We start from the raw sequence: 25,078 nt of genomic DNA on the forward strand, positions 1-25,078 counted from the left end.
TTGATTTATGTAACATATACAATATCTATAGAAGATGACATCCACAAACACATTATGCTGTATCATGCCTTTCCAACATAGCTAGACTGACAAGAATTTCAAGCCAATATTTTAAACCCGAAAACTTTATCACTAATTGAGACTTCTCATTTTTATGTTACCAACCAGTCAGTCATAAGTTCTTTGTATTCTGCTTATACAGTATATAGATTATCAGTTTCCTAGAGTGCTTTATTTTATGAAAGATTTTTATCACCAAGTAAGTAGTTGATAATCTATACCATAGACCTCAAATCATAAGGGATATGTGGAATCATCACAGATTATTTCAGTTGCTTCATTTTTTGGGTTTGGAGGTCGCTGGGCCGAGGAAAAACCCTGGATGCTGTGGTCAACCGGCAGATGTCCAAATCGTTCAAGATAGTGCTGAATACATCATGGCGATTGATTTTTGGATGATCACCTTTGTATACCCCCTCCCCCTCCATTCTTTCATAACTTGCTTCTGCATGATTCTAGCCGTGCGGTAATCTTTTGCAAAAGGTTTTACATGGTTTTAGCCGTGCGGTAATCTTTTGCAAAAGGTTTTACATGGTTTTAGCCGTGCGGTAATCTTTTGCAAAAGGTTTTACATGGTTTTAGCCGTGCGGTAATCTTTTGCAAAAGGTTTTACATGGTTTTAGCCGTGCGGTAATCTTTTGCAAAAGGTTTTACATGGTTTTAGCCGTGCGGTAATCTTTTGCAAAAGGTTTTACATGGTTTTAGCCGTGCGGTAATCTTTTGCAAAAGGTTTTACATGGTTTTAGCCGTGCGGTAATCTTTTGCAAAAGGTTTTACATGGTTTTAGCCGTGCGGTAATCTTTTGCAAAAGGTTTTACATGGTTTTAGCCGTGCGGTAATCTTTTGCAAAAGGTTTTACATGGTTTTAGCCGTGCGGTAATCTTTTGCAAAAGGTTTTACATGGTTTTAGCCGTGCGGTAATCTTTTGCAAAAGGTTTTACATGGTTTTAGCCGTGCGGTAATCTTTTGCAAAAGGTTTTACATGGTTTTAGCCGTGCGGTAATCTTTTGCAAAAGGTTTTACATGGTTTTAGCCGTGCGGTAATCTTTTACCAAAGCTCTCACTAGCAAGACACATGGATGATAAAACGCTTTGGATAATCAGAGATTTCAAGGGGGTTTTGCTTAAAATAGTCATATTTTAATAAAGAAAGCACTTTCAGTCCTCAAAAAATGTTCGGAAATGAATATACTTTCAAATGAATTAATGTACATTATATATTTTAAGAGTTTTAAGCAAATAAAGTGACAAAAAGTAACACCATAAAACAGCGTTTTCGGTAAGGTTTTGTAAAGACCCCCTCCTTTGATTTGTAAATGCTCATACCGCATTTGTATTAAGAATTTTGGCATGATATGTCACTTAATAGTTTGGGGTGTCCGAAATACTTTTGACACCTTGCTTTTTTTGTGTTATGAAAAATGTGACAAGTATTGAAAAGTTTGAAAAAAATATTTTGGGACACTCACTAGTAAATAAAACTATCCTTTTACTTCTTTTTTATTCCTTAAAAGTATAAATGTATGTTTTCTCTTGTGGTAGATAGCAATTTAAACCGATACCTGGGGAGGGGGGGGTCGTTTCTATTGACTTTCAATGGAAAACTAATATTAGTATTAGTAGCATCATCATCAGCAGCAGCAGCAGCAGCACAACTGTAAAGTTTTCTTGGTGATTTTTATTCCAGAACGATTTTTTTTTTTTTTTTTATAGTTTATTCCAAATTTGTAAACGATTTTTCAGCTTCAGACATTTTTCTTTTTTGATATTTAAATAGGTGGGCAAAAAATACTCGATACTTTTCCAAAACGTCACTTGTTTTAAATAAACTTTATTTTTCCTGTCTCGTATTTCTTGTAAAGTTTCACACCCTCAGTTACCTAACTTTACATATTTAAAAGTAATTTGATGTTCAAAATCTAAGCCATGACATTTTAAAAAGCCAATTATGAACCAGTAACCGTAAATAGGAGTGTCAAATGCCCTCTTTAAAAAAGAAAACAAAAAACTCCTTTAATCATAGTTTTAACCCTAGGTATGAGTGGCAAGCCGCCTCCTACAATCTTTAGCTGTAACAACAATGCTGTCAGAGTCGCAAGCTCTTCACCAACATTCTTCTGTATGCTACATATAAGCGTCAAAGAAAAAAATAGACCTTTTCTTACGATTTCTTCGATTTATCCCCCTTAAAAAAAAAATGAATTAACTGTCCTAAACTGCTAGAATGGCCCCGACAGAATTATTTTACATTAAATTTGTGAAACTAACCCCCCATTCTAAATTCTAAAATTGTTTTTGTTTTGTTTTTGTTTCTGTCATAATTTCACACATAATTTTCCTTAGCCCTAACCCAAAGTTAGAGTGTCAAGCCTCCCCACCCTCCCATAATTGCACAAGGACCCCTATTAAAACTACACAAAAAAACAAAAACAGAAAAAAAAAACCCAAAAAAAACACACACACAATTTATCTTCCATAGAAAAAAAAAATGGTTAACTGCCCTAAAATGCTAGAATGGCCCAAAATGAATCATTTTACACTAAATTCTAAAATAATTTTTGTTTATCTTTCATTAAAGTTTTTCAGAATGCTCACATGTAATTACCTAAAAAGATAGAATCCTATTTTAGAAGTAGGTCAGATGGGGGAGGTTAATGGAAGGTATTAATCTACAATAATACCAAAGAAATATTGCAATATATTCATTTTTAATCTGTGGTGTTATTTTCAAATCCTGGAAGAATACACTTGGTGCACATGATATGAAAGTGCTTTCTGTGATATAGAAGCATTGTTTAAATTTTTTATAAGCCAACTTATATGTATATAGCATCAGGATGTGTTGGAAAAAAAAAATCAACAGTGCCCGATTGCAAATGTAAGATCTAAAATACAAATTATTTATATAAAAATTGTTACATATTTTAGAGACGTATCATGGTTTCACTGCAGTGGACTTGCCTTTTAAAAATCTGAAAAAAAAAAATCAGCAACTCATGAAAAGAAAAACAAATCTAAAAATAGCATTCCAAACAAAATCAGATTTCGTGATACGTCGCTAAAATATATAACAGTTTAAAAAAAAAATAAGGCGAGCATGCGAGGTCCCCCTCCATGAGTGAAAAATTTACTTTAACCATGACTAATGTTTGTGCAAAAAAAAAAAAAAAAAAATAAATAAATCCAAGGCCTAGTTATTGAGAAAAGTGCGAACAAATGGATGTGAATTACTAGGTCCAATCCCTCCTTTGCCAGGGGACCAATAATTTGTTTAGATGTCCGTAACAAGCGATGAGTATAGTTTCATAAGACGCTATTCAAGTCTACATGAAGAGTTTCTCATGGAAGCCAATTCAGGTCATTATCAAAGTAAGCTTATATAGTTTGTCATACCATTTTTCTGCGTCAAAATTAAATGGGGAAAAAAAAAAAAAAAAAAAAAATTAAAAAAATACAAAATCTGGCCTAGTTTTAGAGATTGTACCATTTTCAAAGTGTCAGATCGCTAAATTGAAAATTAATATTTTGACCGGTTTCTGAACATAAAACCATATTCCTTGTACTGTTTTTTTTATTAGGAACCTAAAATTGCAATTGAAAATAAGATACTTTTTAAAGATTTACTGGTTATTAAATTCAGAAATAACATGTTCGATCATCACAAGTCACTTTACGAAAAAAAAAACAAAAAAACGTTAATCAAGCAGTGTATGACAATCTCATCCCTAAGGCAATATTATACTGTTGCATGATATGCTTCGATTTTGAAGCCAGTGCAACATCACTGAAGTTTTCACTGAGTTCCGATATAACGAACAGCGTTTTTGGCTGTAGTTGTCCTCACCCACCCACTTCACAATCAGTTTATCTCTTTGCCCAGAAAAGCATCGTTGTAAGTGCCACTTAATTGATCCAATTGAACTGCATACGATATTTGAATGTGAACTACCATCAAAATGGATTTTTTGATAATGTTGTACCACAACAAAAGCATGAAGTAAAGGAAACAACAATTCAACTCTTGTGTTCAATGTTGTAAAACAATCTAACGTCATTATCGTAACACATTTAGAATATTTAGAAGTTGTATAAAATGTAGGAATTTCACAGAGCTTCAAATCTGTGTATTTTGGCTACATTGTTTTGGACATAATTCATGGGGTTTCAGCATTTTCCTAGCATACACACCATGAAAAGTGCACTTTTTCCGAAATTTTAAAAGTTAACCTTGATGATAAATTAAGGTGTCGTCTGAATTTCAATACTAATAAAAAAATTGGCTCATACATATTGTCGTAAATACGGTAAGAAACTTTGGTCCTCTTGCACTTTAAGTAAATGGAAATTAGGGAGATAAAAAAAGGAACAGCAGTCGTTTGACACCGGTTGAAAGAATGCAATTTGATTGGATAGAGAAATTATGACGTCATTACTATGAAATATTGATCAAATTTAAAAATTCAAATTGTTGAAAAAGAATTGGCAAAGAATTTAATAACTAAGTATTTAATAATAGTATTTTTAGAATTAAATTTTTTAAGTTAAGATAGAATTTAAGAATTAAATTCTTTTACAATAATTTAAATAAGTATTTAATAATATAAGCATTTAATAATAGTATAAAAATAATTAATGTAGAAGCATTTTTAAAAGAGTTAAAGTCATTTAAGTAACAATTCAATCGCTGATTTATAGTGAACTATTTTATTTTTATTTTACATTAAAAAATGTTAATTAGCTCTCCAGTTAAAAGAATTTTTTTAAGTTAAGATAGAATTTAAGAATTGAAAGTATTGTAAAAGAATATTTCTGCGTATAATAATATGTATCAGAGAACAATATCAGTTGTAATCATCTTTGTTTGGTTGGTAAAAAAAAAAAAAAAATCTGTTTTATACTAAAAAAAAAAAAAAAAAAAAAAAAGTACTTCACAGGATATGTGGACTCTGCGTAAACAGTTTCCTTTTAATGGTTTCTCCCTGAAATGCGCAAAAGTTTTTTCACTTTCTTCATATTTATCTCGTAGACCTTTTATCATATTTCTAAAACAATTTTTATCATTATTTAGTTCTAAAACAATCATTTATTAAAAAAAAAAAAAATTTGTTTTCTAATATTATCGATTTCAATATCGTTTCTTTATATCATTTCTAATCAATTAAAATTACTCTTAAAAAATGGTTTTAAAAAAATCCTGCATTAATAAAAATGTTTTCTAATATTGTCAATCCATTTTATTTATAAAATGACGTCATAATTTCTCTATTCAATCAAATTGCATTCTTTCAACCGGTGTCAGACGACTGCTGTTCCTTTTTTATCTTCCTAATTTCCATTTACTTAAAGTGCAAGAGGGCCGAAACTTTTCTATGAGTTGGATTTTTATTTAGATTTATTTATGGCTTGTGATTTAATTTATCAAAAAAAAATTATTTTCAGCTTCAAAAGCCAACTATCTCTACAAAATTAGTTGTAACTTTTCCTGTTTGCATCAGATTTTGATAAAACTGGTGTTTTATGATCAGTGGATGGTATGTTGTATTGGAATGACTAATATTTCACACTTCATGTATGCATTAGAGACTTTGTGGGTTTTTAAAGCTAAAAAATGTCAAATTTGGAAAAAATTGAAAAGAAATTGCCACAGACGAAAATGCGCATTCTTGCATGGCAAATCCCAACAAGCGTTTTTGGTCTATTTTTTTTTTTTTTTTTTTTGCTGAATTCAATCCACATATGGTACTTTCTTGCTTGAATACCTTATGTTCTGCTTTATGTTAAATGCACAGAAAAAGTCCCTTCTGATTAATGTTTACAAGTTTTAAAATAAGCAAACAAACTTGGCTGTTTTTCGGAATAACAGAACATTTATCTGGTAAACATTAATCAGAAAGAACTTTTTCATGGCATATATGTGAAGCAGAATGATTTACAGAAATCTGAATTTTTTAAGAAATTCATTATTTCATACAGAAATTTGTGACGCTATAAAATTCCTACCATAACTTACTAATGGGGACTCGTTCAAAATATTGTCCAGTTGCTGAGTCCATTTGAAGAAATCACAAAAGCAGCAAGTTACAAAACTTCAACCATATTGATGAGAATATCTACAATTTTAGCTTTGAGATTATTTCTTTCAAAAACTGTCCAATCTAATTCTGATATTTCTGACTTTAGTGGAATCTTTACCCTCTTGAATAATTCAATGAATCAATGGAAACAAGATTTTCATTCTAAATGATAAAATGAGGATTTCAAAAGTATGATATGGAAAAGAATAAGAATTGGATTCTACATCTTTTACTTTCTCCTGATGATAATGAAACAGAATCATCAGGATACAATTCTTTAAATTCTGTTGAAGGTCAAGAAGATCAAAGTGAAAGTAAAACTGTATCTCTTTCAAGCCTGTTTGATGAATTAGTTCCGAATAAACCTACAGTAACAAATCTAAACTTAAAATAGGTAGAAGCTGAGTTAAACCTAGAGACTGCAACTACAACAGAAATACAAAATCACAATCTCAACTCAAAAGGAATAAATCCCTTATGGTTAAGTGCACTAAAGAACTTGACCATCACATAGCTTTATAACTATTCGCAAGAGGTGATGATCCATTTCAGTGGCGGAAGAAGAGGGAGACCTTACCTCTGCTGAGTAAACTAGCTTCAAAATATTTAAGTGCATCATCATCTTTGGAGAATGAGAGCTTCTTTAGTACAGGTGGTTCCTATGAGGAATATGCTGCGTCCTGAGAATAAAAGAAAATCTAACGTTTCTACATTACAACCTAAAAGTATTCAACTTTAAATACTAAGGAGATTATGAGAGTAGAGGTGGAAGGCAGCAAGTATAGAAGAGGAAGTAGAGCAGCAGCAGGTGCAAAACTTCAGTTTATAGTTATTCACTTAAAGAATTACAATTTGTATTTTGTAATTTTTTTTTCTTATCTAATTGTTTGATTATATATATTTAAGAATTAAAAATTGTACTTTATATTTTATAATTTTACTTAATAGCAAAAAATCATAATAGTGGCCAGATAATTAAATGTTAAGTTAAATTAGCACTTACTATGTTATTGTGTCAAAGCTATCTGATGAGTCACTTGGCAGTGATGAAATGGTTTAAATCTAATAGGAAAGAGAAAAGTAATTAATTGGCTGATTAAGTACAGATTAATTGGTACACCTCTAACAAGATGTTTAGACCAAATGGCAGCTCATTTATGGGTCTTTTTTCATGTTCTTTTTTAATACAATTTTTTAAAACAATTGATAAAGAAATCAAGTTTGGAGTTATATGCATTTATAAAAGATTATCTCAAATAATGAAAATTGAACAATTGATTAATTATCAAACTGTTTATGCAGGTTTCTTTTCTCTAACATGTCTACAAACGAGATAACTACCCAGCCCCAAAACGCCAGCTAAAGTAGCCCACCTTGATTTAGTAAAAGGAAACCAAAATCCAGCAGCTAAGTCCTTGTTCTTTATCTCGGGTTATTTCTGGCAAAGAGGGTGAAAGCTGTATTAGCCCCTTTCTCACATCATAAAATTATTAGATATAAACAGGGCTTTATGGCAAAATTTATCTTTAGTTGACCTTTGACAACTAAATATTTTTGTTTATTAGCCAAATAGAAAAGTTACTTGCCAAACCCATATGATTTTTAGAATATGACATTCTATGACGAGTATGTACACCATAAAGATTTTTCTGTTTTTTTTAACAAGTGTAATTCTAAATATACAACAAATTTTATGTTGATACTTGAAGGTATAAACATTCTAATTTCAGATGTTTTTTAAACAGCCTTCGTTAAAAGTCTTTTATTGTTTAACTTTTTTTTTTTTTTTAATAAAACGAAAAAAAAAAAAAAAAAATAGTTGAAAAGACATTTTTCACTCCGTAGTGAGCTTTGAAAGATTGTCAGTGAAAGAAATATAATCACTAAAAGATAAGTGTTTCATTATTTCTAGTCACCACTTTGAAAAAAAAAAAAAAAAAAGTCACTCGCAAATGCGACTGTTTCACAATGTAGAGCCCTGATAAATGACTTTTGATTTTAAACGAGAATTTGCAAAGAATTTTAAAGCTAATTTTAATGACTTTCCATATGACAATTTTTTTCAATCGATTAATGGCAACTTAAATGTCGATGAAATGTAATGAATTAAAGATATAGTCAAACACACCTTTCAATTCATTTTTAAAGAGTATTCAAGTCTGTTTTGGATGAATATCACATTTAAAAATGGTCACCAACACAGTTTTTATGCTATTAAGACATTTATTATTCAATGTTTTCTCCATTTTCAATGGTTGCCATTTTCTTTTCAATTTAAAAACTTGCCAAATGTGCATACGCAAAAGTAAACGTTAAAGATTGTCAAGTTTAAAGAAAATGAAGTAAGATTAGGATTAATACTAATATTCATTTTTTTTTTTTATGATACTATTATATATTGCTGATAGGCCGTGAAAAAAATTTATAGAAAATTATTATATACTTAAAGTACATTCAACAAAATTGATCATTTTGGTTCATTTGGTATCATCTGCAGTAAAAACAAAATGGCGACCAGTGAAAACCATTAGAGAATGCATAGGATAATAAAGGTCTTAATATCATAAAAACTATTTGTCGGCATCCAACTATTTCTAAAGATCAACTTCTTTTGAAAGAAGTATGCTTAGTACATGTCGGCAATTTGACTAAAAATACTTTATTTAGAAAAATTGGTTTATATCTATACTCCTATGGATTTGTTTTTTCTGTATATTAGCATGCACATTAAAAACCCTTTTTTCTATTTAAAAAGAAATTACAATTTTGTTATATATGGGTCAGGGAATTGCATTCACTAGCAAATGATCTAGCAAGTTTGTATATTCTTTTAAACATTCATTTTAATTCCTTATTAGTTCTTTTTGATTTTCTTATGGAATGATCATCTTTAGTTAACTATTACGTCTAATTATATTCATGCAGATATTCTATATGATTTATACTTGCGTAATATTTGCATAAAAGGTTATAGTAAATACAAACCTCTTTCTATATATATTTATATATATGTGTGTGTGTGTGTGTGTGTGTGTGTGTGTGTGTGTGTGTGTGTGTATATATTTTGCGAACCAAGGTCCTGCCAATTTTTAGTCTACAGACAAGAAAGTTAATATATAGGGTATTCGAACCCATGCGAAACTTTGTATTTGGGTTTTAACTGGGAGAAATTGGTGTGAAAATTTTCCAAAATGAAATTTGCCTGTGAAGGTCAAACGACGATATAAATATGCATGCGTAACGTAATAGCTATTGGTTCATGTTTTACTTTTTAGCCTTGCAACAAACATGTCTTCATAGCTCAGGCATTAATGTCAAAGTAAAAAGAAAATCGTAAGCTAAATGTTTATTTCGGTTCTTGGTAGTGGCGCACGAGTCTTAACTTTTTAAATGATTATTCATAGCTCAGGCATTAACGTCAGGACTTGGTGGTGACGCACGAGTCATTTTTTTTTTAACTTTGAATCATTGCTATATATATTGGGTCCAATATAATAAATACGAAATCTGAATTAATCCAAATATTATATTTAAACGTATTTTACGACTGGGCAATGCCAGGCGGCCTACTAGTTATTCAAAAGTTTAATTTTGGAAATTTTTGGAGTATAAAAACCATTAAATCTGGTTTTAAATTTAGGTACCTTCCCCTACGAAAGATTAAAAGTTTATTTTAGGAATTAATTCTTATGTAGTTTGGCCTTAAAACATTTCTACATTATTAATAAAAAAAAAAAAAATCACACGAGTAAAAGTAATGCCTCCTATTTTTTATTCCATTCGAGTGGATGATCAAAAATTGCTTTGTTGATTGAACATGCATTCATAACCTGAAAACTTCATCTTTCTGTTGCAGATATTGATGGTGTGCCACTAAAAAAGTAACCTGTCATAGATGTGCATCATTGCGTTCCTCCACACAGAAAAGAACTGCGCCTATCAACATTCATCGGTGCCTGTTGAATGTTTATGACGATGGATTCGTCGATTTCAGAGTGACAACAAAGATGCAAGTGACAAAGTGCGTTCCGATGCCAATGCACAGCCATCGTTCATTGCTGATAAAAGTGCATTAAGAATGCTGGTGACTATGCAGAAAATACATTCTGGAGCACAGACGGTCACTTGTTTTAAATAATACCATTCAAGTCTTTGTAGATAGGCAACGATTTTTTTTAGTTAAAAAATAAAATGCATTACTTTTGAAATGACCCCCGTATATAATAGAATTATATATGTATATGTTTAAAAAAAAAAAAAAAAAAAAAAAAAAAACCCATGCGCATATATGATATAATTTATTTTTTTTTATTGTATTTTCATCCCAAAGGCACAATGCCATTTTGATGTAAAAGGCTACTATCTGGGACATAAATTGCAGGAATACTATGTAGGGAGTTGAGTAGCAAGATGTGTTTGCATTACATTTGAACTTCTGCATGTCAGTACAGTTGGGAAAGCAGAAACCGGAGAGGGAATTTCAAAGTCTAGCAGTTCTGGGGAAGAAACTATTGGAGTAGAAAGCTTTCTGACATCTGGGGATCTGTGCAGGGGTGGGACTTTGCTGCTTGTAAAGTTTGTCTGGCGTATTTACGTCGAGGGGGTACAATAGCTTGTAGTTCATCAGAGCATCTACTATTAAAATATTTGTAAAACAGGCAGTGGGATGCAACATTTCGATGGGACAGAGGAAGCTTAGTTGACAATTTTGAACCTATTAGGTTGACGACTCTTTTGAACCCTGTTCAGGAGTGAGACCAGTTGCAGATGCACCAGCCCAAATGTGACAACAATACTTCATACATTGGCAAATGGTGGCCTTGTAGAGGTACAGGATACTTTCAGGCGTAAGAAACGTTGAGAACCAACCTTCCCCGCAGAAATTTTTTTGCTATCCTTTTATCTCTGAAGAGAAAAAAGCCAAATTTTTGCAACTCCATGAAATATTCACTTTATGTTGTATTCCTTGTTTTATAAATAAACTAGTAGGGAGACCCGACGTTGTCTGGGATTGAATGAGGATCAATGAATGTTCCACTCTCCCATACTTTTGCCATCAAAATCAGTGAAAGCGCCCATTTTTTTTTAATCAAATTATCTACTCTAGTAAGCCCCACCCCCCACTCATGCTGTGTTCCAGGAGGAAGCTTTATATATTACTCCCCGCAGCGACTCGCTACAATATATTGTAGTCTATATTGCACTGTAGAGAACCTAATATTGATATTTTTAAATTATCTGTAGATAATGGCTTCACTTAAAGTTTAAAATACAAAATTCAAGTATCATGGTTCAATCGTGCTCTAAAAGAAACATGAATTTCGAACACGTCCATATATTATAAAAGAATCTACAGTTGATTCTATAGGCTGGGCCTTTCTGCTTGTGCAGTGATAAAACTTTTCAAATGCACTTGTGATGTTAGATTGTATAAAAGTGTTAACTTTAATTAAAATCGAACTTACTTTAATCGGATTTTTTTTGATTATGGATTTTCGATACTTATCAGAGGCATTCCAATACAAAAGTTACATAAGAACACTCTGACACATCAAGTATCTTCATGTGAAATTAAAAAAAAACAAAAAAAAACGGCCCAGTCGTTTCTGAGTTTGTAGAAAACGAGCCCATACAAAGTTTCTCAACTTATATAAAAGGAACTAAGGTGATTTTTACAGATTGACCCACATGTTTTCGTTTCATGAACCCGGGTTTCATTCTATGTAATTGTCATCTGTAACTCCTAACCATATTTTACCTAGAAAATAATGTCAGCCATGGAAATGACCAGTATAAACACCAAAAATTCAAACAGAAGAATATTGTTTTCAATAAACTAAATCAAACAATACATTATATTGTTGAAGGTTGGAGAGAAAAAAAAAAGGACAAGAAAATTCGTTAAATTCACGAAATTCAAAAAAATAACGCAATAGATAAAAAGTTTTTATTTGTTTAAAGAATTATAAAAGTAAAATAGAATTTATTTTATTTGTTGATGACAAAAAAAAAGAAAAAAACATCAACACTAAATTGTTTGAATAAATCTAAATTCTAAACAAACGCTTACCAAAAACTCAAGCGGAATGTTTACAAGAAATATTGCTTTTTTTATGTTATAATTTCAAATAGGGAAATATGCATCCTACCAGCCGCTAAACATTCACCCGCTAACTCAGATTCCAACCATCCTTTAAGAGCAATTGTTTAAACATCTATAGCGCTTGGTTCATCGGATATATTTGTCAGGTAGTTTTGAAATTCTTTTTACGAGTTCAGTTGCTCCTATAATTTCTGGAATGAAAAATCTTCCCAAGATTCCAGTTTTTCATGTCGCATAAACTTTGGTATTTATTTCGTTATCTTTTCCTTTGCATGTACAATACACATATAGCAGGCCGCTCAAGCCGAGATCGAAACCAAAACGTAAAGACAGCGAGTTAAGTATGATAACCATTAGACCAGCTTGCCACGGTCTTAATGTTTTCAAACGTACTTATTGACATAAGGAAGCTGCCATGTTTAACGACCGCGCATGGGCAGTCGTGAAACAGTTGACAAACATAAAAATCCGATGCCCACCCCCATACTAATTTTTAAATTTTGCCTCCTTAGCAGCCCACAAGAGCGGAGTTAAACAGCTTTTAAGGGGGAAAAGACACTCTGGATTGTGAAAAAATAAAATGAAGACAAAAAAAATAAAATTGTATTTGTTTTGACACTGTATTTTGCTCCCTTTTTTGCGTTTTTTTATTTGTTTGGTCAGTAAATTAAATCAAATTGTTAACTAATTTTGTAACTTATTTTTATCTTTTAGAAGTTTTTTAGATTTTAAAAAGATTACATTGGCCGTTTCGGCCGATGTAATCTTTTTATTTCCCAACGATATCTTTTCGAAATTGAGAAGCCATTCTTTTTCTAACTATTAAAAAAGGTACTTAGGCAGAATTTAGAAAGCCATTCTTAACATGAAAAGGAGAGGACGTTTTGTATTATCACCTAACAATTTAATAAGATACCGTAAAAATTGAATCTAACTTGAAAAGTATAGTTTATTAGCACGGTCCGTTATCCTGCATAAATAGCAACAAAATGTTAAAATGGCTGACTTGTATACGATGATACCGAAATGTATTCTGGAGGATTTGATTTAGTAATTATCGGGACAAGATCAAAGTGTAGTATCTGTTCTTCAGATGCTGCACTTCCATTTCTTGTTCTCTTTCGGTGGAGGAGAAATCCTTCACGACTGAGACAATTTTTATTTTTGTACCTTTTCTCCACGTTAAAAAACGACCCTGGTGTCTAACTCTGTCTCGTGGGGAGGCATAGTAAATAGGTACATTATTTGGGGATTCAAAAAAATCCGTTCTGCCGTTTTGTTTATTTCAATAAGCAAACAGTAATTATGAAGTTCTGTAGATGCGAGAAATATTAGAATTATTAACCCCTCCCGAGATCATCTTCAATCCAAACACACAAACAAAGAAAAAAAAAAGGGAAAGGCAATTTTTTTTCCGTTTGACCCCCACCCATCATTAACTTAAAATGCGGGTGAAATCTTCCCTCGAGTTTTTAAGGGGAGAGGGGGGGGGTAGAATAAGGAATACATACTAATAATACATTTCATATTCTGAATTCCGACGTTTTCGTGCAAATTGTTGAGCATATTAATAAAATCCGGAAAAAAATTTAGATTTCAATAAAAAAATGTTTCGCTTTGAAATAATTGCTTAAATATTAAGTTTTTTTTTTTTAATTTTTAATGTGTTGATGTTTCTTTCAAGATTATTTGTAGCATTTCAGTTGCTTTAAATAGAAAACTGCTGTAGCAGTCCGAAGCATCCTTCCTTTCTCCCACTCTACCTTGACACGATTCGAAAGAATTTGTGTGACTACTTCGTGTCTATGCGTTTCTCGCATCTACGCGACTTGCATGTTTATTAATTAATTGATTATTCAGTGAAATTAAATACAGGATAATTTGTCCAAACAGAAAACAGATCGAAAAAGTGGTTAAACAAATAAATGTTACCAAAGGCAACATAAGTTATTATTCTTCTACCTAACTGGATAAGTTTGTGTTTTAGCTTATTTTAAAGCGTTTATTCAGTTCGAAAAAAATAAATAAGTCGTGTCGAGTATAACACGAGAACAAGAAACAAATGGCCGAAATGAAAAGGGTTACATTTTTTTTTTGGAGTCTCGATAATCGCTCAAAAATAGAAAATTAACAATTCTGATAGAAACCCACCCTATAAATATCATGGATGCGTTTTCATCAGTAATTTGTTATTTAGCTAGGTAGAAGAGTAACTTATCTTGCATTTGGTAACTATTTTTTTTTTTTTTTTTACAGTTTTTCGTTCTGTTGTCTTAGACAATAAACGAAAAAGTGGTAAAAATAAAATCTATCACAATGCATTTCTTATCGACATAAATTATTTTAAGGAATACCGTTGAAAAATTATTCAAAAATAATTTTGCAATTGTGACCTATTTGTGTTAAAAATGTAATACAAGTTATAAAGCTTTAGAGTCACCGTAAATATTGATTCTGAATGAAGTAGTCATGTTGTTTAGCCAATTGTTTACGTTATGTATCTGGGTATTTATTTGCTTCACCACTGGGTAAATTAGGCACAAGGCCATTTTTTTAATGTGGAGAGGAGAAGGGGGGCCAGCTCCCAAGAGGAGAGAAGGGGGAGTTGGTACTTATGCCTCTTGGTATATAGGGTTGCCCCTACATGGACCAGAAACTGATTGCCACAAAGTAAAGACAATGGTCTTTCAGTGCAGCCTGCCGGAACATGTGTAGTATTACTACACTATGAGATATTAAATTCTTTATTCAATCCAAAATTACAATGTAAGTTTCAATTGAACAAAAAACTTAGGCACAAGGCCAACTCAAAACTCATCCTTGTCACTCCATAACTAAACAAATTCAAAAAGTTCCTCTTAGCTAGTATCTTCTTTCACCATAATACCGCATTCACACTTTCATACTGGGGGACATCCTACCTACTTAGAACCCAATTTTTAAACTTTTTTTTTACGTGTAAAAACAAAAGATAATGATACAATACTTCATTTGTGTGCTTTGATCTTAGATGCCTTTGCTCAGAACCGACATTTACAGTAAAAGCTTAACATTAAATATATATTTAACACAAATAGATCACAAATCAGTTTGACTAATTTCCCAATTGTATTTTCAAATAATTTATGTCCACATGACGGCTATCAGGCATTTTAATAGTTATAAAAAAATATTTCGCGACTCTTTGAAATTTGAAAGCATTCAAATTGTCGGTTATCTTTACAATCACTTGTAGAAACTCACCTAATAAATAATTGTCACGATAACATTTGTTGGGCGGTGTGAAAAAAAAGGAGGTGGGTAATAATTGTTCCAAGAGGGGGGAGATCGGTATACACTTACTTTAAAACAGCTGAGAAAGCAATGCAAACTCGGGTTTGTTAATAAGCAAGGTAAGTGCACACAGCTTTCCCTCGTGGACTGGAGCAATCATTAATCTCTAGGTTTCTGCCAATAATTTGTTTTATTTTTGAAAAATTTATTGAGACTCCAAAGATGTAACCCTCTCATGTCCGCGATTTTTCTTGTTTGTAGGTTACACTCGGCACTTGTTTTTCGATCAAACAAACGCTTTAAAATAAGTTACAACACTAAAAGGGAGATATCTTGCTACCCACATTTTTTTTTTTTAACCACATTTGTTACAGTAAAAAAAAAAAAAATGCACCGTTTCCACTTCCGGTGGCTCCGGTTTTATTTATTTATTTATTTTTTCTCCAACGGTATCTTATTAAATTGTTGAGTGAAATTATAAAATATATAAAGGAAACCGTTCTCATGTTAAGAACTTTCTGAATAAAAAAAACAAAAAATAACATTTTTACATGGAGAGGGGCAACCGGAAGTGAAGTGGATGCAGTAATCGTAAAGATTACGAAATTGTCTTTAAGAGATTCATACTTTTGAAAACTATTAACAGCCAGTTACTTTATAGAAATTAAAGCAATTAGTTTCCATGTATAATTTAATACGATAATTTAATGTTCAAAACATTTCATGAAATGAAATATAGAAAAAAAAAAATAAAATAAAATAAAAATGAAAGTATATAAATTCCAGAGCAACGCCGGGATGGGACAGCTTGTTGGACTACATGCACACACACAATAATTTCAACGAAACTGATTTCACTGTTCAACCAACATGGCTCCTACTTAAACGAGTCCATATCCAACATGGCTTCCACTACTACTTATTACGACTAAACACAGTCGTACACGAGTAAAGCAACCCCCGGGCATTTACATATAAATCAAGAGTGAAAGAAGAGAAAAAGCACTCACCCGTGTGAAAGCGAACAGTTCCTTTTTCAGCTTCTCCCGTTCCTCGCTATCTTTCGGATGGCTCCGTTTCAAGAATTTCAACATGGTGCTCGACACCAGGAGAGAACGAATACACAGTAGCAAAAGTATCAGAATCGGAGGAGACGGACCTGCGTGACAAGGAAAGGAAAAGCGGTGATCTAAATGGAGGACCACAAAACGAGAAATTGAACGATTGTCAGTTGATTGGTATTTTAATATTATCTATTTATGTGGATCGGGTACTCCCTGCTTTATCTGCTCCCCTCCACACGAAGTTCGGACTATTAATGGGAGTAGTTCAGTTTTATCCAACCACCCCCTCCCCTTGTGACTAAATTCCGGACTGGGTCAAAATTAGTTAGTGTCCAAAATTCCCCTATAATAATTAAAAAAAAAAAAAAAAATTACCCGATTTCTACTTTAACATTTTCCTTAAAAAAGACGACTTGTGTAAGTTTTCGGGTATGCTGAAAACGAATATCACATTTAAATTTTCTGCAAATAATTAGTTTTCCGAATATTAAGCAATGTTGTGGCGGACCTGAATGAGCTGCCCCCCCCCCTCCACATGCTGTAAAAATAATTCCTTTTTCCACTTTTTTTTTCTTCTGCGGATTATCATCGATAACAGATTTAACTTTCATATTAGCAGGATTTTTTTTTTTTTTTTTGGTGAAAGTGCACTGGAGGACCACCCAAGTTGATTACGAGGAGGTTGAAAATAAGAAAATGCCTTTCGGAATAAACACCTCCAACTTCTCCATGTTAAGAACGGCTTTCAGAATAAACACTTTTTGCAGGTTGGACAACCAAGTGCACTGTGCAGTGCACATAGAACATCTTCGAGTGGCCCTCCAGTGTATTTTCAGCATTTTTGTCCTATTTTTAATTTTTAAAATTAATGACTTTTAACGGGGGGGGGGGTCACTTTTCAATTATAATGGTCTATTAAACTGATACCCCACTTTGCGGTCTTCCTTCCTTATAAATGTTAAGTTATTAAGTAAACTTTAAGAAAAAAAAAAAAATCTTGCTAATATGAAAGTTAAGTCTATCAACGATTATCCGCAGAAAAAAAGGAATTATTTTTACGGCGTGGGGAAAAGCTCATTCAGGTCCGCCAATGTCATTTCTTATATTATGGCTAGGGTCCATTTTGGTACGCGCAACAAGTTTGTCGGGGCTGCAAGATCGCGCTCACGCGTACCAAAAAGGCCACCAGCCATAATATAAGAAATGACATTGCTTAATATCTGGAAAACTATTTGCGTAAAATTAAAATGCGATATTCGTTTTCAGCATGCCCGAAAACCTCCAAACGTAACCTTTAAAAAGGAAAATGTTAAAAACGGAAATCATGTAAAAATTTATCATTAAAAATAGAGAAAAATCTGAACGATATACGTGACGGAAATAAAATATTTAAAAAAACACGTAAATTGTGTAATTTATTTTTAAATAATTGAAATTCATGAGTAACCGAAGAATGGCTGTCCAGTGCATTTTGAAAAACTAGAGGGAGATAACTCAACAATTCAAACGGTGCTTCTGCATTTATTGACTCGATCTCCACGAAGTTATTCGGGTGTGCCCGGCAGATGACGGGAATAACCGGAAATGGCCGGGCGAGCCTTGTTACAAAAAAAAAAAAATAAATAAATAAATAAATTAAATAAATAGTTACAATACTCTCCCCATGTTAAGAACGGCAACGACCACTGAAATTCATAAAGTAATACATTGGAAAAAAAATTTCTTAATATCCAGAAAACTACTCGTTGACCGTTTCCGGTTATTCCTGTCATCCGCCGGGCACACCGAGTAACTTGGTGGGAAATCGCGGGTTGATAAAATGGAGAAGTACCGTTCAAACTTACTAGATTTATGTTGTAATGTCTATGAATTTCCATTACTCGTTTAAAAATAAAAACTACGGTATTTATAAAGGGAAAGTACCTTGCTGAAATAAATTTAGAAACCTAATCTAATATGGGGAGGAGTGTGTTGTAATTTCTGTACTTTCACCTAACAATTTAATAAAAAGGTACTGTAATACTTAAATACTAAAAGAAAAGATATTTTTATGATCTGCCTCCAGCGTAGTATAAACAATCCAACCTCCATGTTAAGAACGGCTTTCTGAAAAAAAAAACTACCCCAACCTGGAAAGCCGTTCTTAACATGGGGAGGTTTGAGGTGCTGGTAAATTTTTACGACCGCCCCAGTGTATTATAAACACTCCAGCCTCCCCAGGTTAAGAACAGCTTTCGGAATAAACACCCCTCAATCTTGAAAGCAGTCATGATGAGGTGGTTGGGGGTGTTTATACTACGCTGAAACGGGTCGTAAAAAAAAAAAAAAAAAGCACGATATCTTCTCTGCATAAGCATCAAAACTACTCAATTTGTGATGTTTGAAATATTTGCGGTCCATTTGTTTTGAAATATAGAGGGAATTCTAGACAATTAAAAATTGCCTTAGTCTAGAAGGATAACTGATCTACCAGGAGATATACAACGGATCTTTTAGAGACACACGTATAAGTCTTGTTTATCATTTGAAAGGGGAGGGGAATAAATCCCAGACTTGTGTGTTCATAAATATACATTATATTGCACAAACAAGTGATATACTATGACTGTTCGTGAAAGGAGAGACGAAACTAAATTTTCGTAAATGGGATGCCTGCCATAATTTAAACCCGGTAAATACTGAAAGATAACAAAATTAAAGTTCCTTAGGGGGGGGGGGATCTGAATAGTTGCATTTCATTTTCGATATATTTACATCGTAAATATTTTTGTTCAAAATTAGGTAAAATTATCGGTAAATTTGTAAAGTAAAATATTCCGCAACACACCTAAACAAAAAAAAAAAAAAAAAAAAAAAAAAAAAAAAATTTTTTAGATTACACGTAAACAATGAACACCCTGAAAACATTTTAGAATTTAGAGTGGGGGAATCAGTTTAATTTTTTTTTTTTTTTTTTTTTTTTTTTTTTTTTTTTTTTTTTTACAACCCTTAAGAGTGCCAAGATCCTAAGTAATCATCTCTAAATTATCCCCCCCCCAATACAGAATCCATTCCATATCAATTGCTAATAGAAAAACTTGAATTATCTGGAAATTGGAGGTATGGATGCAGATTGCAGGTGTCATACTTTACATGTATGAATGATCCCCCACTTTAAATTAAAGTTTTGTATTGTTTTTCTTTTTGTTTCGTTTCGCCAATTGTGCAAGGGGTTCACATACTGGGCCATCTTAAGGGTGTTAATCTGTTAATACGTCAAATAAAATGCAAACATTCACAAGAAACAAAAAAATTAAAACAGATTAAGTAGAAACTGAATGTAAATACGTCTATCAATAATTATTATAACTTATTTTCCGCTTAAGAACCCGGGTTTCATTTTGTGTAATTGCTTTTCGACTGTTACCGGCATTTTCAGAGCCATTAGTCAGCCTTGGGGGTTGATCTATACAAGCACTAAAAATAAAGTGTTTCTTTATGACATTAGGATTCCTTTGATCAGCATTATTTTATTTATTATTTTTATTTATTTATTTTATTTTTTTTACAACAACCAATTTCAACAAATGTTTTGGAGGCTTGATTAAGAATCTGGATTATTCAGACGATTATTCACGGAGGTTACAGCAGCCGAAACGTTAGGAATCAAATGACCAAGATGAGAATAGTCGTCCGAATAATAAATTCAGATCAGGTTTCCCTGTATCCATTACTTTCGAGTTTTGTAATGTAATGTAAATAAAGTTACCTACAAATAAAATAAATAAATAAAAAATAAATAAAAATAATGAATAAAAAATAAATAACAAATAAATAAAAATATCGAATCAATATTAAATTAGATCTTTAATGCCTATTCATTTATGTTATCGTGCAGAAATAATATTATTTCGAAAGCCATTCTTAACATGGAGAGAATGTTTTATATCATTCTGTACTTCCACCTAACAAATTAATAATTTAAAAAATAGCACGATAACACTAGTGCATAAACATCATATTTTTATTTGTTAGATCTTAAAATTGAAATCTAATTTTTAAAACTACCATAAAAATGAGTTTTAAAGCTAAAAAATAATTTTACAAAAGAAAAATTGGGGACGCTGAAAACGTACACAATCGTAAATACGAACGGATTCCTATCTTGCCATATTACTAGAAAAAAGGATTTTCTTTTTATTTAAATAAAGACGAGTATATACTGATAATAGCAACAACAAACTTACCCTTAAAATATCGTAGGATATCCCAACAATAATGTAAAAATCGTAGACAATTGTTTTGTTAAAGGATCCAGATGTCAAATTGTGAAGCCCGCGCCACTAAAAAGAAAATCCAACAGAAAACGTAAAGTGCGTCTAGCCAGAAATTCAACGCGCACCGACTTCCCCCTCTCTCTTTCCTACTAGTATTACTCTCTCTATTTTTCTTACTCTCCTTCTCTCTATACGTTCATTAGTCTATCTCTCTTGTTGTTGTTATTCGAGCCACCCGAGTAGGACTCTCCAATTGAGAACAAAATTTTTTTTTTTTTTAAAAACGAAACATTTAAAGAGTCGCTGCGTCCAAGAGAGGGAATCTGTTCCAGTGGTAATGGCGATCAAACCCGTGTTTGGTAGTGAATCGTTCGGGGGTCGCACCGCTTTAAACGTCGAACATGGCGGACTATATTCTCGATTTTCTCTCTCACGAGATGTATTCGTGCGCATGTGCGCGCAATGTTCTTTTTTTTTCCATTTCTCTCTCTGTCTCTCTCTCTCTCGTTTTTTTTTTTTTTTTTTTTTTTTTTTTTTTTTTTTTTTTTAAAATAGAAGCGAGAGAGAGAGAGAGAGAGAGAGAGAGAGAGAGAGAGAGAGACCATCGGCCAATCCTGCTTTCTGTCTAAAAAAGAAAAAAGTAAGAAACAAAAACCGCCTCAGACCTCCGCTAATACTTTATCCCCCCCCCTTGCGTTTTCTTTTTCTTTCCACGTTTATTGTGGGAGTTTCCGCCTTTTTTGTAATCACTTGACTTTACTCCCTCACCTTTCATTATTATTTTTTAAAATTAAGTACTAGCAAGGATACTCAGCGTTGTCAGGGATATGATAAGATAGAGTATTAAAGAAAATAAAATAAAGCACGGAAGATTTTTCTTTTCAAACTTGTTCTTTCTTCCCAATTGTCGTCTCTCTCTTTCTCTCTCACTTTCTCTCTCTCAATAGCAACTGGTCCAATGCAATAACAAGAAAGAAAACGGACTAACTGACCTAATTTCAGTTTTGTTTTTTAAACAATTACCAATAACAATAAAAAAAACTAACCCCCTCCCATCATAATCATAGGTTGAACGTCCGTTATACACACTGGCATGTGTTGAACGGCTTTAAGAAATTAACTTCCAAGGCCTGGAAGCCACTCGGGGATAAGGGTTATTGCGTGTACAGTAATCAATGGGATAGTATCGTAGTAATCGTTAGTATTGGAGATTTGATTAAGTCTCTTACTTTAGGGGACATCCAAGTTGTAGTCAGGTGGGAAACAGGCAAACGGAAGAGAGTTCCACAGGCGTGCAGTTCTAAGAAAGAAGCTTTGTTCATGGAATCTACGTTTTGATTTAGGCACAGATAAAGAGTGGGGAAAATTATGGACAGTGGTTTCAGCTAGACGGGTGTTTACCGTGAAAGATTGGCGAGGAGGGACCAGAGATTGGAGCACAGACGAGCACTTGCCATGAAAATAACGATAAAACAAAGACAGGCTCTCAACGTCTCTTCTGTGGGAGAGAGGCTGCAGGGAAGAGAAAAGGGCATCCCCCACTAAGCCACAAAGTCTATTTTGTACTCTGTCAAGGCAGGATAGGCTGTTTTTAGCAGCTCCTGCCCATATGTGGCAGCAGTACTCCATTCTTGGCAATAGTCTTGATGTAAGTGTTCCATTTCAGATCAGGAGTAAAGGTCAATCCCAGAAGCTTGTCAAAACATGGAGCCTCCCCAAGACGAGAGCCATTCATTTCAATTGATGCCAGGTGGTGATCAGAGCGTTTATGATGTAAAGATAGAAGCTTGGTTTTAGATGCATTAAAAGCAGATCTTTCTTTATCCCACTTTCATCCTTATTACTTCTTTGACGTGCCCCTGAACTGGACCTGCTACCTTAACTGTTCTACATTTACTAGCCGAACAATTCTCGACCATTCTTTCACTATGCAATAATTTACCAAGAAGATGAATATTGCAATGTTTGTTTTATCATAATCCGATCAGACTGAATTCGATGGTGAAATGTTTGGAAGTGTAATTGTGTAGTTTTTTATTGTGGGTGGGGTGGAGGTCATCACTTATCAAGGCCTGAAGGCCACTCAAGGACAAGGGTTGATAAGCGTTGGGTAGCCATTGAGACAACAGCATGATTATCGGTGATGGTGGCATCTGAATAGTGTTTGTTTATTTAGGAGGATGCTCAACAGGAACTTGTCCACATTCGATACAAGTTTAGGATTGCTTCTGGAGCAGTAGAATGATGCAACTATTTTACCAGTGAGATTAGCTACTGATTTGACGTAAGTCTTCCACACCAGGTTAGGAGTGAAGATCAGTCGCAGAAGCTTATCAACACAGAGTGCTTCTTCAAGCCGAGAGTCATTCATTTCAATTTGGAGATCAGAGCGTTGGTGGTGAAAAGAGAGAAGCTTGCTTTTGGATGCATAAAAGATGACCAATCACCTTTTTCTCCATTGTACCGTGTGCTCAAAGCCAGAAGAGACAGAATCAGAAAGATCTTGTCATGGCCAGTCTTTGAAGTGTTTCCATAGATGGTCATATCGTCTGTATTAATGAATGACCGTAAAGTGTGATTTTTTTTTTTTTTTTTTTTTTTTTACACAGTGATCAGCACTTATCAAGGCCCGGAAGCCACTCAGGGATAAGTGTTATTGCAAGTACATTACGTTAGCGTGGAGATTTGATGGAGTGTTTACTTAAGGGGGCGGTTCATTAGGAATTTGTTAACGTTGGACTTGAACACATCCAAGTTGTAGTCCGGTGGGAAGCAGGCAGACGGAACAGAGTTTCACAGGCGTGCAGTTCTAAGAAAGAAGCTTTTTTCATGGAATCCGCATTTTGATTTAGGCACAGATATAGAGTGGGGGAAATTTTTCACAGTGGATTCAGCTAGACAGGTGTTTTTCGTGAAAGATTGGCGAGGGGGGGACCAGAGATTGGAGTTCAGACGAGCACCTGCCATGGAAATAACGATAAAACAACGATAGGCTCGCAACATCTCTTCTGTGGGAGAGAGGTTGCAGGGTAGAGAAAAGGGCATCCCCCACTAAGCCACGAAGTCTATTTTGTACTCTGTCAAGGCAGGATAGGCTGTTTTTATCAGCTCCTGCCCAGATATGGCAACAGTATTCCATCCTTGGACGTACTTGGCTTTTTAGTTGAAATTACCATGCCCAGGAGTTTGATTGGTGTAAATTACTATGCCCAGGAATCTGGTCATCTGCAACAGTTACCACTGTAGACCAATAGGCATGTGTACTTACTGTGATGTTATATGAAGTTAAAAGTAAGGGTTGAGGATATGAGTTGCATGGAGAATATGAAAATACTACAATGGGTCTATAATGTTATTCTTAGACAAAAAATTCCAACAAAAACCTAACAGCCAGCCATGGTTCTCCCCAGAATGTGCTGCTGCCATCGCGCACAGAAATCACTTTTTCCATAGCTACCAACGTAATAATTGCACTGAGATTAAAGCTGCTTTCAAGACTGCCAGCAACCACTGTAAAAAAGTAATAAAAAATGCAAGAGAGCTATATGCTCAGTCCGTTAAATCCAAAGTAGCTGAGCAGTGGCTTGGTTCCCACCAGTTTTGGTAAATAACAAACAGGATTCTGAACAGAAACGTGCGTCCTATCCGAACCATCATCAATGGACCTGAGGTCATCTCGTCAGCATCAGACAAGGCCAAATTATTTGCCAAGAACTTTGCAGCTAATTCTACCCTATGCGATGAAGGCCATATTTCCTCTTCTAACAGACAACACGCTATGCAACATACAAATATCTGTGCGTGATGTCGCCAAGCTAATCAATAACCTTGATTCCAGTAACTGACGGCATTCCAATTATAGTGTTGAAAAAGCTTTAACCAGAACTTGCCCCCATACTTACAAAACTGTTTAAGTGTTGCCTTAAGGAGAAGTGCTTTCCAACACCCTGGAAAACCTCATCAGTTTGCCCTGTATTTAAGAATTCAGGTGAAAAGTCATCTCCCTCTCAGTACAGACCAATAAGTCTCCTGTGTGTCATGAGTAAGCTGCTGGAATCCATATTAAATAGAGAAGTAGTCAACCATCTCAGCAGAAATAACCTTCTTAGTGACATGCAATATGGTTTCCGTTCTGCTAGATCTACAGCAGATGTGCTAACGGTTATATCTCATAGGATAAGTGAATCTCTCAACAAAGACTTCCTTTCTAGGGCAATTGCTCTTGACATATCAAAGGCCTTCGATAAG

General features: G+C 33.5%; 1 protein-coding gene across 15 annotated transcripts in view; it reads right to left on the bottom strand.

Annotated features, from left to right (window-relative positions):
* Positions 1-21,510, bottom strand: part of LOC145252455 (lethal(2) giant larvae protein homolog 1-like) — a 167,944-nt gene extending 146,434 nt beyond the window's left edge. For 14 of the 15 annotated variants that reach the window (XM_080111871.1, XM_080111870.1, XM_080111867.1 and 11 more), the window contains exons 1-2: positions 20,801-21,328; positions 16,521-16,669 (exon numbers count right to left, since the gene is read on the bottom strand). In XM_080111871.1, coding sequence (XP_079967997.1) covers positions 16,521-16,604 — 84 coding nt within the window. In that variant the 5' untranslated portion in view covers positions 16,605-16,669; positions 20,801-21,328. Of the gene's footprint in view, positions 1-16,520; positions 16,670-20,800 lie in introns of all 15 variants that reach the window. The other variant, XM_080111865.1, reaches the window with a different exon arrangement.
* Between the last annotated feature and the right edge of the window lie 3,568 nt (positions 21,511-25,078).

This window comes from Euprymna scolopes, chromosome 29 (genome assembly GCF_053919585.1).
Source record: "Euprymna scolopes isolate OS-2025 chromosome 29, ASM5391958v1, whole genome shotgun sequence".
Lineage (NCBI taxonomy): Eukaryota > Metazoa > Mollusca > Cephalopoda > Sepiida > Sepiolidae > Euprymna > Euprymna scolopes.